Raw genomic sequence first — 17,816 nt, 5'->3', positions numbered from 1 at the left:
TATTTCTAAATTTTCCGTTACTCTGTTCTAAAAGTATACATTTCCTTTATTTCTGCTTTACCATTCAAGGTTTCTTTGTAATTCTTTATATTTTAAAAATGATAATTATATTTAGGGTCAGCACAAAACCATCCAATAATAATAATATTCTTAAACAAAAATGTAAGCATTCAACAGCATCTACTCTAAATCACTAATTAAATCATTTAATTAAAAGTGTTTCTTTCCCTATTATTTAAATGTCACTAAAGCAGGTCTATGAATACTACAGAAAAATAGCTTTATTATGTAGCCTCATAATAGGAATAAAAACTTACCTAAAATGGTTGACAACATTTGTCTGGCTAAGAAATGAAAGTACAAAGGAACCTGGCCTCCGATCACTCTCTCTTATAAGGTAACTGCCGGACTTCCCTGCCTGCCTGAGGCGTTCTTCTGCTATGGTTCTATCAAGTTTTCCATGATACCACCTAAGGAAAAAAATTAAAGAGATGAGAATAAAAATAGCAACCATAAAATTACTATTGGTAGTTGAAAAACATACTACTAAAGATTTTACACACCTACATATTAACTTAAACATTTACATTTTTTCTGAACCAGTTATTCCAATTTTAACTCGTGTTTTTAAATTCTCAGGCTCTCAAAAATAATTCAGTCACTCAATTTTTAATTTGTTCTCTAAGCCCAGGCCTAATCACCTCAAGTATGAACCATCCAATACCTACTTAAAACATTAAGACTAAGATGAAAAAATGGAAACAAATGATCCCTTCACTATTTCTCAATATATTAAGGAACCAAGATTTAACAAGGCACACAGTATCTCAGAGAAAATAAAACTTTCTTTGATTTAGTGTTTGTGCCCTAAAATACAAAAAATAGAATGACACTAGCCCTATTCGAATTTCCTATTTCAATATGAAGTTAATTAGTCCCTTTTGTCTTAGGATGACCCACTCCATAATCACATATTTGAATTCTTCAAATGTATTTAACAAACATGTGGGAAATAATTAATACTGTTGTCCCTTTAACTTTCCTGCTCTCAAATTACCTATTTTCTATCTACCATATTACCAGATGATCTGCTTAAATGACTGGCTATACCTTCGCTACAACCTGGCATCATCCATACTATCAAACTATGCCTATAAAAGCCTCATGGATTAATATAAACAGAAGCACACTTAGATTGGAATTTTCATATGGTCATGGTAAAAAGAAAAAAATCTACAAAGTAATTATTATGAAATATTCTTACACTTTTAATATCCTTTGGTACTTGCGGTCTAATTTGAAACATTCAGAGGAAAACAATAAACATTCATATTACATTGACGTACTCAATATCTAAGCATTAGTCGACAAAACTATTATAGTACTATGACTATTTTTATAACCTTGCTGAAATGAAAACTTACTATTCTTAACTTTTTAAGAAATTTAAAACTTCTCAAAAGAATTATTTTTAATTTTCTTCTAAAAACCAACCCATTTGAAAGTTTGTATATAAGACAGAAATGAAACAATGAAAAACAATCACAGAGCTTCATTATAACAGTAGAGCTGCCCCACAGAGCAGATTTACACCTTGAACAAAGACAAAACTAAGAACAATATTAAACAAAGTATTTTATTTATTTATTTGTCTTTTTTGTCTTTTTAGGGCCTCACCCTCAGCATATGGAAGTTCCCAGGCTATAGGGGTCAAATGGGAACGGTAGTTGCCAGCCTATGCCACAGCAATGCCAGATCCGAGCCACATCTGCTACCTACACCACAGCTCACAGCAATGCCAGATCCTTAACCCACTAAGCAAGGCCAGGGATTGAACCCGCATCCTCAGGGATACTAGTCGGGTTCTTTAACCACTGAGCCATGACAGAAACTCCAATGTATCTATTTTAGTGTACTTGATATTTGTTAAACTTCTGTATTTTATGCAAAATGTCAAGATTAAAAGATTTTTTAATCTCCATCTTGTAAACACACTGTAAGACCCAGAGGTATATGAGGCATTACAAATTACTAATTTATAATAAATACCCCATTTTTATGTATTTGTGATTTTCAGTTTTTACATCTATGTACTTTCTATAAGATTCTAGCATTAAAAGTGGTATTTAGTTCAAGACAGAGACATAAATCTAAATAAACAACCGTCTCCTGAATATTAGTAATTCTCTTTATGCCAAAAGTTTTGAAGATACTAGAAAAAAAATCTCAATTCTTGATTATGACTATAAATTGAAATTGAATTATCCAACAATAGGCTTATGAGCACATACGCATTTGACTATGATTCTCGAAAACTGTTAAAAAGATCCATTGTTACAAGCCTCTGACTGTTCTAGGAAAAAAACTGAATTATCTTAACCAAAACTCAGAATTTCTTGAATTATCTTTATAGTCCACATCAAATTACCAAGGAGAATCAGACAAAAAGAATCTTTTAAATATATCTGCACAGATATATTTAGCTACTACTGAAACATAAAGCAGAATTAACCTTACAATTTGCAGTCTTTATCCCATTTAAAAGCTTGAAAGTCAAAATATTTTATATATTAAAGCTACTACTGAAACATAAACCAGAATTAAACTTAAAATATGCAATCTTTATCCCATTTAAAAGCTTGAAAATCAAAAAATCAACATCATACTAGATAAAAGTAATGGCTTTACTAAAATTGTGTAAAGCATGATATACTGAAATGTTTTATAAATGTTTTAGAAAGTAAATAACAAATCAAATGTGATATGATTTGATTTAAATACTTTACAGATTAATAGAACCTTAATCTGTTAAGGTTCTGAGCACTAATCCTTAGGTCTACTTTAATACAATGTCTCTCAACCTTTTTTTAACCTATTTTCTTTTATAAAAATAAAAATTTTACCTACCACGAGATTGACGGTCCCTAAGGTGGTAGTTTCACATGGAGAATCATTACATATTCTATTTAACCGCAGCAGTGAAGAGAATGCTATCTCCCTTAATTTTCTGAAATTTGTAATACCATTCATTTTATATAAAAAAATGAGGAATATGCCATCTCAAAATATACCCGCATATGACACTCCCCAAGAGGAGACACTTCCTAGTAGATATTTGTCTAAAAGGTTCAATTTATCATTATAACAAGAAAATGAAAGAAAACCTACATTTAATTATCCCCACTATTTCTCTAAGTCTTTACAATCAAAGCTTTATTGTATCTCTTTAAGGATACTTTTGCTGGTGACTATTTTCAAATAAGTAAAAATTAAAAAAAAAAAAAGATATGCAACTGGAAGCTAGAATATTCCAAAAGAACACAGAATAACTGAAGTGCCATTTAGGGGAATGAGAATATTCTGAGTATAACATGAGATTACCAAGTATCTATAAACTCCAACACCTAAATTAAATGTTTTACTCTGCTTAAATCTGTGGCAATTATAACCCACAGACTGCACCTGACACATAGTAATGTTAATCTAAAAAGTATTTCTTGAGTGAAGGAAGAAGTGTTGAATCATAAAATATAATAGTGAAAAGTAATTTTTTAGAAATCTAGTTTGATTTCCTCCCTTGCCAATTCAAAGAAAAACCAAAAAATTTCTTCAATGTGCACAAAAGCAAATTCTCATCTTTTTCTATCTATTTCTGAAAAGAATATGAAAACAATTTTGGCTGACAGAGCTCAAAGAAGGATGGCTACACTGGTACCTCCTAAACTTCTTCAAAAGAGATTAAGCTGACTGGTGAGACTAGAACCTAATAGAAACCTCCACATTTATGTAAGTCTCTACATTTTTTACCTTATTACCACCACTTGTTTAAAAAAGGGCAGTGGAAATAATCTCCATCTGAACCTTGGAATAAATTAAATATTTATCCTAAACTTCTTTAAAGAAAAATATAAAAGTGAGAAAGCACTACATAGGCCATACAGTATAATGTTTAAGAGTGTCGGCTTATGTTTGAATACTAGCTCTGCCAACTGTATATACAAATGTGGGCAAAGTTCTTAATTTCTGAGCCTGAGTTGCCTCGTAAAAAAGGCACAAAATAACAGTATATACTTCATAGAAGGTTGGCATGACATTGTTAGAAATGAACTAATACATAAACTACACATAAATTACATACATGTACACATAGGCTATAGGACTGATTAATTCAGCTTTGTCAATGAAGATTTCATATTACATACTGTTACATGATGGATGATTACTATGTGGGTCACTTAGGTCTCAGTTATCTTTCTGCTTTCCAATCTTGTTTACCTTCTAATTTTGGGAAAAGAACAAAAGAAACCAATTTTTGTTTCTTCTAAAACACTGATTTTTAAAGAGGAAATTTCTTTTCCCAAAAACTCTTTTTTGAACATTACAGATCAGACATATTAATTGAGGTTGGAGACTTCAAAGTATTCATAAAACAGAATTTCTTCCATTTCTCCTGGCAATTCCAGAAGGAAGCCCTAAAATAGCTCCATTCTTTCCCCAATGTGGATATATTTTTTGGAGAGACAGCAAGCACAGTATGCACTTGAGATGTTATAAATTAAGTTTGCTTAAATTAGTACTTTAATAATAAAGTATCTACTGTTTTCCTATTTAAAAGTAAATTAGCTCTTTCTCTTGTTCTCTCTCTTTTAAGCAAGATGGGGGAGAGATACAGAAGAAAATTCTAAAAGTAAATACATTTTTCTCAGCTAGTTTTGTAATTTTTGTTGGGAAATCATACAGGCAGATATGGAGTCCCTTGATATCATTTTCTTAGATGCTACATAACTAAGTTTATCTAAACTAAAACATCTAAGATGAAACTATACATTAAATAAGTTAAATAAGAAAAGAGGTAAGTTGGGCAAACCTCAGGAATCATTTTAAATTTGGAATCACATGAATGTTTTTATAAGCATATATACTGGTACAGTTTATTTAAGGGGCCTTAGCAGAGCCTTTGTGCTTTTTAGTCTCTCATCAGGTAGAATACAGAAATCTATACAAGAAAACAACCTGTTATGAATATAGATAGGTGCTTCATTCAAACTACACGATTATTTAAAACTTCACAATCCTAAACGAAACTGTCTACTACAGTAGAAAACTATTAAAATAGCACTACCATCAACAAATTTCCTTTGTATAAAAAGGAAACTAAATTGCAGTTCCCAGCAGATCACTTTTACTTTCCACTATGCTCTTCCTTCTAGTTATATCACTGGCAGGCACCAAAGTTCTCACAGAGAAACATATATACAAAAATCTCATTGCCAAAAAATGTCATCACCTGAATCACTTGGAACCATTTGTGCCTGATCATATAATGAACTTCCAAAGTTCTTCCTTAACTCTCAAACATGTTAAGCAGATTCTCTCACACATGCTGTCCATTCTGAAATTAAACTGATTATTTCAGGCTGGGAGTTGAGGCATAAAGACATTTTCTAAACCTACTAGAAATCTCCTAAAACCTCAATATTTCCTTTCAGCAAACAAAGTCATACAGTCTGAGCTAGTGGTTAAGAAAAATAAACTGACTTTTTAAAGTGAAGGGGAGAGTAAAGAAAAGACACCTTATACTAAGTGATTTCATTCAGTCTTTTTTTTCCCGTATCACTATATGCAGACAGACCAAAATTTGCTCACTAGGAAATTCATCGGAACAACCACTAGACTAAGGGAAATAGGTACCCCTTAGACCAACTACACTAAAACTTGAGAAGAAATATTTACATGTATGTTAGACCTCTTGAGTATATTTACAGGTTCAGGCAAATATCAAGTGTGTGTGTCTGTGTGTGTTTGTCTATGTATTTAGTCATTTACCTCAGATCAAATGAGCTCAAGGCAAGGGCAAAAATTTGATTTCCTTTTGCCACAGGTAACACGTTTATAGAGAACTAAGGAGATTTAAGTTCTATGGGAGTATTAAAGAAACAGCACTGTCATACATCTGTCCACACAAAATTTCAGTTTATACAAAATGTGGGACCAACAATACAATGTTTATGCAACCAAAAGTTTACATTCAAGTACATTCAACTAAGACAGTCTCATGGTAACCTTAACCCCTATAACCCTAGAAAACAAATAATGAAAAGTAGAAAATGCCACACGCTCTCAAAAAATGTTATGCACTAATTAAACATGTTTATTTAAAAAAAACAAAAAAAAAACAAGAAAAAGGAAAAGTATAATACTTTCTAGCAGGAAGCTAACATCAGTTCCTATATTACATCCTCCATCTCTTATATCTGTGTAGTTTCATTTCTCAAAAAACTCTCAATGCTGACTGCCGTACAGCATAGGGAACTCTACCCAATGTTCTATGATAATCTTTACGGGAAAAAAAATCTGAGAATGGGTGTGTGTACATGTATAACTGAATCACTATGTTATACAGCAGAAATTATCACAACTTTGTACATCAACTAAACTTCAATAAAACTTTAAAAGATGGGGGAAAAAAAACCCTCCCAATTCTTATAGCTGAATATTTCTTAGAAATTCAACAATTAAAAGTGTCAAGCCAGCAATTAAGCACATTAAAATAGGGCAAAGAAATGATGTGTGGTCATCTGGTCCAAAGAACACATTACTGCAACATAACTGTAAACTACCTTCTACTTAAAAACCCACACTTTTTTAATTTCACAATGTTCAACCTAAAACTTTAGAAGGTATGGTGATACAGTGGCCACCTTCTGTAACTAAAACATTTCTTAATATGGATATTAAGATAAGCCTTTAAACACTGAATCTGAAGTTTAAAAATAAACTTTAGTCTAGCATGACCTTTAATTAGAACATCTCTAACCAACTACATGCCAAGCATTGTGCTACATGGTAGAAAAATAAGTTACCACCACAGAATACCATGAAATAGAAGTTTACAGTCTAGTGGAGAATACAGACAAAACAGGCAGCTGCAATTTGGTACAGCAAGCACTAGAATGTGGGGGCATATGGAAAAACTTCAGTCTTAGCACATTAGTATACACTTCCTGAAAAAACTGATGGCTAAACGGAAAACCTAAAAAGATAAGTAGCAACTAATTCAGAGAAAGCAAGGGACTGAGAAGGTGAGAAAGATGTCACAGGCAGAGGGAAAAAGTAAAGATGAACAAAGGCAAAAAAAAAAAAGTTTAAATACACTTATGGGAACATGAGAATAAATTTTCAAAATATACTTTACAAGACTAATTCTTACCAGATAAAATGGAAAGAATATAACCTTCTGAATTAGACTAGACTTATAACCTTACCTGCTAAACTTCTTTCAATACTTCAAAGAGAAATGCATCTCAAAGAACATTTCAAAAGTTCAAAATATTTTCAGGAGTTCCCACAATGGCTCAATGGAAATAAATCTGACTAGCATCCAGGAGGACACAGGTTCGATCCCTGGCCTTGCTCAGTGGGTTAAGAATCCAGCGTTGTGTTGCAGTGAGCTGTGGTGTAGGTTGCAGATGCAGCTCAGATCTGATGTTGCTGGGGCTGTGGCGTTAGGCTGGGCAGCTTCAGCTCTGTTTCGACCCCTAGCCTGGGAACTTCTATATGCCGCGGGTGCGGACATAAAAAGACCAAAAAAAAAAAAAAAAAAAAAAAAAAATGTGTATTTTCAGATCTATCTACTCACCTGCTCCCAGCAATAACACTATGTTAGGGGACTTATGACATAACAAGTTCTCCACCACATATATCCATTATTTTCTCCTACATCCCCTATATCCCACACAAAAATTTGTCTTTATTAATTCAACAAAATTTTTTAAGCACCACTATATTTAGGCATTGTTTTAGACATATATTTCCTGTTTTCTCAAAATGTTTTTCCTATATAATATCTTTTAATGAGGTGAAAAGATTACACAATTTAGCAAAATGTCATGCTAAAATTAAGGTATTTCCTATGAGTTTTCTCCCTCAGAAATTCCTATTTCTCTATTCTCACTCATGGAAATATCACTATCTCTTCAGCTCAAATGACAACTTCTATAAAAATGATTCCCAAATTCTTCTCTCTATACTTGGCTTTCCTCCTGAGCTTCAGGCCTAAGTTAACAAGTACCTACTAAAAGTATCTGCTAAGAATCTTCACTTGAAGGCGAATATAGCCAAATCTAAAATATTGGCAATATTTTATCCCTATACCCAAACACACCCTTCTTCCTCTTTACACCTCTATACTGTTAATGGCATCAGCATCTTCCCCAGTGTTCAGACTCAAAACTTCAAAAGCAACACTGTTCCATCCTATTTCTCTAGCCATAACACTACTTCCAACTTACATATTTCATTTTCAACAATGCTGGAGTTGCAATATACAAACTCTTCTCTAATTTTCCATTTCCTCATCAATTTATTTCATTCAGGCCCTCTTTTTCTCTCATACTATTTCAACCCTTCCTACAACTGTGGAAAGATTCATCTTCCTAATAGGCTCTTCCCAAACCATAAGCTTAATCATTTCACTCTAATAACTCAAAATCTACAAAATCATTCATTACCAAATGAGGTATAAACTATTCAACTGGCATTCAAAGGTCACCATAAAAGACTCCAATCTACTTTTGAGGGAGAGAGGTGAAGAACTTAGAGGAGAATGAAAAAAAAAAAAAAAAGGAGATTTAGGTTTTGAAGTATGTTTGTGATTGTCAAATTTAATCATCTTTTGCTTACCTAGAAATCAGAATAAGCTATCCATAGACTTCTGAAAGGCTCATTATTTTTCCTTATTTTTTTTTATTTCTTCAAGTACATTATTAAACAAGGAGTCCTCAGTAAGATAACCAAAGTAATTGTCCAAAGAATGAATTGTTCTCCTAACATCATGGCCATAACAATGATAACTTTCAGGGTGTTTGTGAAGAGCAGGAGAGTCAAGGCATAAGCTGCTAATTATTTCTTATTTACAATTTTTTCAAATAAACAGATCTGGTTTAAAGCATTTTAGCATGAAGAAATTAAACATTAGTAGCTCTCTGAAATCTATCCACAAAAATGTCACTTTAAAATGTATTATACTTTGACAGATTTGAACATCTGTCTTACATATTTCCTAAAATTTAATAAAACTACAATTAATAATAAATTATCTAAGAAGTCACAAAAATTTCATTAAAATTTTGAACTTTCACTAATAGAAATTAAAGGATCAGCTTGCATATTCATTTTTTTAAATTAGGTTTATATTTACCTGTAGAGTATCTTATATCAACACTGTTTCTTAAGCAAGACAAATAACCATAATTGCTGTAAAGTATTTGCTTGATTACTAATACATAAAAATAATGGAATAAAGACTACTGTTCTCAAGCTGCTACTTCTTTTTTAAGTACATAAAATATAGTAACACCAAAGGTTGTTCAACGCTCTCTCATATTACCATTCTAACATGAGAAATCTAACAGTATTCTGTACTTACTCCAGATTGGGGTTTCCTGAAAACCCCAGCTACCTCTTTAAAAAAACAAGATTTTGTAATGAAATTGAATATGTAATAAAAACACTCCCTACAAACAAAAGTCCAGGACCAGATGGCTTCAACTGTGAATTCTACCAAACATACAAAGAAGAACTTATACCCATCCTTCCTAAACTTTTATAAAGGGTTGAAGAAGGACACTCCCAAAGACATTCTACGAAGCCACCATCACCCTAATACCAAAATCAGACAGAGACACTACCAAAAAAGAAAATTATAGGCCAGTTATTTTGATGAATATAGATGTAAAAATTCTCAAGAAAATTCTAGCCTACCAAATCCAACAACATGTAAAAAAAGATCATACACCACAACCAAGTAGGATTTCTCCCAAGTTAATAAGAATGGTTCAAAATACACAAGTCAATCAACACTGCACACCACATTAATAAGAGTAAAAAAAACACATGATCATCTCAATAGATGCAGAAAAAACATTTGACAAAATCCAACATCCATTCACAATATAAACAATTCCAAAAGTGGGTATAGAGGAAACATACCTTAACATAATCAAAGCCTTTTATGACAAACCCACAGCAAATGTAATATTCAACAGAAAAAACTGAAAGCCTTTCCACCAAAATCTGAAACAAGACAAGGAAGCCCACTCTCACCACTTTTATTCAACATTCTATTGGAAGTCCTAGCCACAGCAATAAGACAAACAAAAGAAATAAAAGGTATCCAAATTATAAAAGAAGAGGTAAAATTATCACTCTATGCAGATGACACTGATACTATATATAGAAAACTCTAAGAAGTCCACACAAAAACTACTCTAACTGATCAATGAATTCAGCAAAGTAGCAAGATGTAAGATTAACATTCAGAAATCAGTCACATTTCTGTATACTAACAATGAAATAGTAGAAAAGGAAATACCTTTTAAAATCACACCTGACCAAGGCGATCAAAGACTAATATGCTGAGAACTATAAAACATTAATCAAGGAAATTAATGAGGATTCAAAGAAATGGAAAGATATTCCATGCTCCTGGACTGGAAAAATTAATATCGTAAAAATGGCCATACTACCCAAAGCAATCTACAGACTCAATGCGATTCCTATCAAATTACTCATGATATTTTTTTAGAGAACTAGAACAAACAATCCAAAAATTTATACGGATCCACAAAAGTCCCAGAATTGCCACAGCTATCCTGGGGAACAAAAGCCAATGTTCACTGCAGCACTATTCACAAAAGCCAAGACTTGGAAACAATCTAAATGTCCATCAACAGATGAATGGATTAAGAAGATGAGGTATATACACAATGGAATACTACTCAGCCATTAAAAAAAATGCCTTTTGCATCAACATGAATGGGACTAGAGACTCTCAGAGATTCTAAGAAAAGTCAGAAAGAGGAAAACAAATACCATATGATATCGCTTATATCTGGAATCTAATATACAGCACAAATGAACCTTTCCATAGAAAAGAAAATCATGGACTTGAAGAACAGACTTGAGGTTGCTAAGGGGGAGGGGGAGGGAGTGAGACGGACTGGGAGCTTGGGGTTAACTGATGCAGACGATTGCCTTTGGAATGGATTAGCAATGAGATCCTGCTGTGTAGCACTGGGAACTCTATCTAGTCACTTATGATGGACCATGATAATGTGAGAAAAAGGAATGTAAATGTGTATGTGTGACTGGATCACCCTGCTGCATAGTAGAAAATTGACAGAACACTGTAAACCAGCTATAACGGAAAAAAAAAGTAAAAATCATTAAATAAAAAAAAAAATACGGCACAGACCAAATAAAATATATCTGTAGGCAAGACTCAGCACACCAACTGGCTATTTAAAATCTTGACTCTGCAGTTCTCTCTGACCCCCACACAAGAAATTTAGGAACTCAGGATCTAAGCATTCAGATTAATACAACCTCTCAAAACCACAGAGATGTTTATTTTCTCTTAACTTTTTATTAAAAAACAAATAAATAAATAAATAAAAACAAGATTTTTTAAAAGGAAGCTTTTGTCTGTTGCCACTAATAAGGGCTACAACATAATTCTGTACTTATTTATGAACACAGTGAATATGAAAATCAGAATATATCCATTTTATTTTCTATTTTTGAGTTCTCATATACCTGAAATTTTTTTTTTTTTTGTATAATGATTTTTATTTCTTTCTATTATAGCTGGTTTACAGTGTTCTGTCAAATTTCTACTGCATAGCAAGGTGACCCAGTCACACATACATGTATACATTCTTTCTTCTCACATTATCATGCTCCACCATAAGTGACTAGACAAAGTTCCCAGTGCTACACAGCAGGATCTCATTGCTAATCCATTCCAAAGGCAATAGTCTGTATCTATTAACCCCAAGCTCCCAGGCCATCCCACTCCCTCCGCCTCCCTCCTGGCAACCACAAGTCTATTCTCCAAGTCCCCATGATTTTCTTTTCTATGGAAAGGTTCATTTGTGCTGTATATTAGATTTCAGATTCCATAGGTGATACCATATGGTATTTGTCTTTCTCTGACTTACCTCATTCTGTATGAGAGTCTCTAGTTCCATCCATGTTGCTATAGATGGCATTATTTTGTTCTTTTTAAGGCCGAGTAGTATTCCATTGTGTATATATACCACATCTTCCTAATCCAATCGTCTGTCAATGGACATTTGGGTTGTTTCCATGTCTTGGCTATTGCGAACAGTGCTGCAATGAACATGCGGATGCATGTCTTTTTTAAGAAAAGTTTTGTCTGGATATATGCCCAAGAGTGGGATTGCTAGGTCATATGGTAGTTCTATGTATAGTTTTCTAAGGTACCTCCATACTGTCTCCATAGTGGTTGTACCAGCTTACATTCCCACCAACAGTGCAGGAGGGTTCCCTTTTCTCTATACCCCCTCCAGCATTTGTTATTTGTGGACTTATGAATGACGGCCCTTCTGACTGGGGTGAGGTGTTATCTCATAGTAGTTCTGATTTGCATTTCTCTAATAATCAGCGATGTTGAGCATTTTTTCATGTGCTGGTTGGCCACCTGTACATCTTCCTTGGAGAAATGTCTATTCAGGTCTTTTGCCAATTTTTCAATTGGGTTGTTGACTTTTTTGCTGTTGAGTTGTATAAGTTGTTTATATATTCTAGAATTTAAACCCTTGTCAGTTGCATCATTTGACACTATTTTCTTCCATTTGCTAAGTTGTCTTTTCATTTTCTTTTTGGTTTCCTTTGCTGTGCAAAAGCCTGTCAGTTTGATGAGGTCCCATTGGTTTATTTTTGCTTTTATTTCTGTTGCTTTGGAAAACTGACCTGAGAAAACATTTGTAAGGTTGGTGTCAGAGAATGTTTCGCCTATGTCCTCTTCCAGGAGTTTGATGGTATCATTTCAGTCTTTAAGCCGTTTTGAGTTTATTTTTGTGCATGGTGTGAGGATGTGTTCTAGTTTCACTGATTTGCATGCAGCCATCCAGTTTTCCCAGAAATACTTGCTGAAAAGACTGTCTATTCCCATTTTATGTTCTTGCCTCCTTTGTCAAAGATTAACTGACCACAGGTGTCTGGGTTTATTTGTGGGTTCTCTACTCTGTTCCATTGGTCTGTATGTCTGTTTTGGTACCAGTACCACATTGTTTTGATGACTGTGGTACTGTAATATTGCCTAAAGTCTGGGAGAGTTATGCCTCCTGCTTGGTTTTTGTTCCTCAGAATTGCTTTGGCAATTCTGGGTCTTTTGTGGATCCATATAAATTTTTGGATTGTTTGTTCTAGTTCTCTGAAAAATGTCATGGGTCATTTGACAAGGATTGCATTGAATCTGTAGATTGCTTTGGGTAGTACGGCCATTTTTATAATATTAATTTTTCCAACCCAGGAGCATTGAATATCTTTCCATTTCTTTACATCTTCTTTAATTTCCTTGATTAATGTTTTATAGTTCTCAGCATATAAGTCTTTTACCTCCTTGGTCAGGTATATTCCCAGGTATTTGATTTTGGGGGGTACAATTTTATAAGGTATTACGTTTTTGTATTCCTTTTCTACTATTTCATTGTTAGTATACAGAAATGTGACTGTTTTCTGAATGTTAATCTTATATCCTGCTCCTTTGCTGAACTTGTTGATCATTTCAAGTAGTTTTTGGGTTGAGTCCTTAGGGTTTTCTATATATAGTATCATGTCATCTGCATACAGTGACAGTTTTATCTCTTTTCTTCCTATTTGGATGCATTTTATTTCTTTTGTTTTTCTGACTGCTGTGGGTAGGACTTCCAATATTATGTTGAATGACAGTGGTGAGAGTGGGCATCCTTGTCTTGTTTCAGATTTTCAGCTTTTCTTCCTTGTGTATTATATTTGCTGTGGGTTTGTCATAAGTGGGTATACATCCATTTTAATATAAAACTCTTTATATTTGGTCTGTTTGTCTTTTCTTTTTTTTTTTTTTTTTTTTTCAGGGCCACACTTGAGGCATATGGAGGTTCCCAGGCTAGGGGTCCAATTGGAGCTAATAGCCACCAGCCTACACCACAGCCACAGCAACTCAGGATCCGAGCCACATCTGTGACCTACACCACAGCTCGTGTCAACGCTGGATCTTTAACCCACTGCATGAGGCCAGTGATCGAACCTGCGTTATCATGGATGCTAGTCAGGTTTGCTAACCACTGATCCAAAAGTCTTTATATTTTAAACAATTTGAAGATATTCTGCCTCGCTTCCAAATATAATTTTCTCAACAATAGGTACAATAGTAAGTGCAAAATATTAAGGGGGGGTGCCATTTATATAATCTAGGTCACATACCCCCATCACATTCATTTGGTTTCATGATATAGAGTATTTATCAATATAAATCATTCCTAACCCTCCAGCCAGCAATAACTGACAACCTGCATTTCTAACAGCTGCTGGACCTTTCAATCTAAGTATCTCAACCAGTAACTCAAACTCAACACATCAAAACCTTGCCTTCATTCTTCTACACTCCTTTTCTTCTTTATCCCCTGCTTCTCAACTTTCCTTATGCCACATGTCAATCCACTCACCCAAGGTATTAGGCAGAACCATATATTGCTGGATTTTTTTTAAGACCAAAAAACAATTACATATGGTTCAACCTTGTGGAAACCTCTCAATATCTCATTTATTCCTCTATTCTGTTTCCCTCATATCCAATCAGTCAAAAAAGCCTTAACAATTCCAAATTCTCAATGCCCTTTTATCGATCCAATCTTTTCCTTTCCCAATGTCAATATCCTTCCTCACCATGTTCTGTAGTAATTCCTGCAATAGCTCTTCTAGCTTAACTGATCTTCCATTTCCTTATATAACAAATAGCTAAGCCTGAATCACATCTCAAAAATTAAATCGGTCCCATTGGCTATAGAATAAAATCCAAACGATTTACATGGCATTTAGCTAATTATTATGACTTTTCCAGTCTTCACAGGACTACTCACCACTGTCTAAACATATCAAGCACATACTTTCAAGCCTCTATCACTTTGATCACGCTATTCCTTTTATTTGAAATGCCCTTTTGCCAGCCCCTTGCGCACAAAAATCCATGTCATTCTTCAATGCTTACCTCGAATGCCATCTCCTTGATCATCTGGTCACAACCATATTCTATCATATTTCTGAGTATTTCTTATACATTTTTTTGATATTTTATCTTATCTGTAATATACTCAGTCACTTTCACATTTATTTTCTCTATTAAACTGAAAAACACTTGAGGATACTGGGGACTTTTAAGTCATCTTTACAATTCCCTACTCTAGCACTTAGCACAATGCTTAGAACATAGCAGGCATTGACAGGTAGGAGGCTAAGAAAAACAAATCCATCAAAAGTTCCTGCCTACACTGAAATTCTAAAGTCACAATCCCTTACTTCTATCCACATACTTAGTCAAACAGGAGAAAGCTTTGTATCCTCCCATTCAAGCTGTTTGCTCAACCCTCATGGTCTTCCCACCCCCATTCTAGAGATCTTTTATCACTCTTCCCTTCAGGGGACACCATGCCTCCAGGCAGAGCCCAAATTCCACCACCTCAAAGGCATCATCTAATGACCATAGCTGAAAGAATTCCCACTAAGATAAAGAACAAGACAAGGATTTCTGTTCTCACCACTTTTATTCAATATAGTTTTGGAAGTTGTAGCCACTGCAATCAGAGAAAATAAAGAAATACAAGAAATCTAAATTGGAAAGGAAGACGCAAAACTATCACTGTTTGCAGATGACATGATATCATCCATAGAAAATCCTAAAGATGCTTTCAGAAAACTATTAGAGCTCATCAATGAATCTGGTAATATTGTAGGACACAAAACTAATACACAGAAATCTACTGCACTTTTATATACTAAAAATGTAAGATCAGAAAGCAAAATTAGGGAAACAATCCCATTTCCACTGCATCAAAAATAAAATAAAATAAGATACCTAGGAATAAACCTACCTAAAGAGACAGAAGACCTGTACTCTTACACTGCTGGTAGGTATGTAAATTGGTACAACCACTATGGAAAACAGTATGGAGGTTACACCAAAAAACTAAAAATAGAACTACGATATAATCCTGCAATCCCACTCCTGGGCATCTTTCTGGAGAAAACCATAATTTGAAAAGATAAATGCAACCCAGTGTTCATTGCAGCACTACTTAAAATGCCATGACATTGAAGCAAACTAAATATCCATCAACGGAGGAATAGATAAACAAGATGTGGTGTATATATATATATATGTATATATATATATATATATATATATATATATATATAATGGAATATTACTCTGCCATAAAAAATGAATGAAATAATGCCATTTAAAGCAAGATGGATGGATCTAAAGATTATCATTCTGGAGTTCCCGTCGTGGCACAGTGGTTAACGAATCCAACTAGGAACCATGAGGTTGCGGGTTCGGTTCCTGCCCTTGCTCAGTGGGTTAATGATCCGGCGTTGCCGTGAGCTGTGGTGTAGGTTGCATACGCGGATCGGATCCCGCGTTGCTGTGGCTCTGGCGTAGGCCGGTGGCTACAGCTCCGATTCGACCCCTAGCCTGGGAACCTCCATATGCCGCTGGAGCGGCCCAAGAAATAGCAACAACAACAACAACAACAAAAAGACAAAAGACAAAAGACAAAAAAAAAAAAAAAAGATTATCATTCTAAGTGAGGTTAGACAGTGAAAGATAAACGTAGGTATGATATCACTTACATATGGAATATAAAATAATGATACAAATGAATTTACTTGTAGAACAGAAACAGACTCAGACTTTCAACACAAACTTATGATTATCAAAGGGGACAGGCAGAGGAGGAATGGACTGAGGATTTGGGATTGGCATATGCACACTATGGTATACGGAATGACTGGCCAACAGGGACGTGCTATACAGCACAGGGAACTCTACCCAATTTTCTGTGATAATCCGTGTGGAACAAGAATCTGAAGAATGGTTGTGTATACATGTATAACTGAATCACTGTGTTGTATAGCACAAATTATCACAATGTTGTAAATCAACTCTACTTCAATAAAACTTTAAAAAATGAAAAAAAGACCATTCTGCCCAAAGTGATTTTTTTTGGGGGGGGGGGTCTTTTTGTCTTTCTAGGGCCACATCCATGGCATATGGAGGTTCCCAGGCTAAGGGTCCAATCGGAGCTGTAGCCACTGGCTTACACCACAGCCACAGCAACGCAGGATATGAGCCACGGGCTGTGACCTACACCACAGCTCACAGCAACGCCAGATCCTTAACCCACTGAGCAAGGCCAGGGATTGAACCTGTGTCCTCATGGACGCTAGTTGGGTTTGTTAACTGCTGAGCCACGACAGGAACTCCCTGAAGAGATTTTTTTAAATAAAAAATGATCTAGTATATAATGCGTTGTGTTCACATCAGTTTTCTCAGTAGAAATAGTGAGTAGAAAAATCAGTTCCCCCATCTAGACACCCCATCTTCCCCTACTGTGAACTCCCATAATATTGGCAACCTATACAACTTGCCTACACTCAAAAGATGCTGATTTGGGAGTTGCCTATTCAACACCCATTCCATTCAGAAAAAAAACACTCACACTCACACCAGCCTCTGGGAACGCTTTCTCCTCAATTTCCAAAAACATGGCTTCTGAGGAAGGTGTCCTTTTCTTTGAAGAATCTGGCCTAGTCAAAATTGATCATTCCATAGTGAGTCAAATATTCTTTTCAAGTATATTTTTCCACACTGAAACTGAGAGTTGGTCCTTTTCTGATGGCAAAAGCTATAGGATGCAAAGTTAAAGAAAGGGTTTTTGCTTCTCTGTTACATTTCCCCTTAGATGAGTCAG

The 17,816-nt window shown here is 34.6% G+C and overlaps 1 protein-coding gene across 5 annotated transcripts in view; it reads right to left on the bottom strand.

Moving 5' to 3' along the window:
• Positions 1 to 17,816, bottom strand: part of RASA1 (RAS p21 protein activator 1) — a 116,000-nt gene that overhangs the window by 58,173 nt on the left and 40,011 nt on the right. For all 5 annotated transcript variants that reach the window (XM_085014010.1, XM_005661545.4, XM_085014009.1 and 2 more), the window contains exon 2: positions 318 to 470. In XM_085014010.1, the coding sequence (XP_084870136.1) occupies positions 318 to 470 (153 nt within the window). The remainder of the gene's footprint in view (positions 1 to 317; positions 471 to 17,816) is intronic.

This window comes from Sus scrofa, chromosome 2, assembly GCF_054392235.1.
Source record: "Sus scrofa isolate SSC_HxYL_T2T_F1_AM1 chromosome 2, Sscrofa_HxYL_maternal_Yorkshire_Landrace_v2.0, whole genome shotgun sequence".
In the NCBI taxonomy this organism is placed as follows: Eukaryota; Metazoa; Chordata; class Mammalia; order Artiodactyla; family Suidae; genus Sus; species Sus scrofa.
The sequence above is the reverse complement of the archived record's forward strand: the minus strand, read 5'-3'. Positions and strand labels throughout refer to the sequence as shown.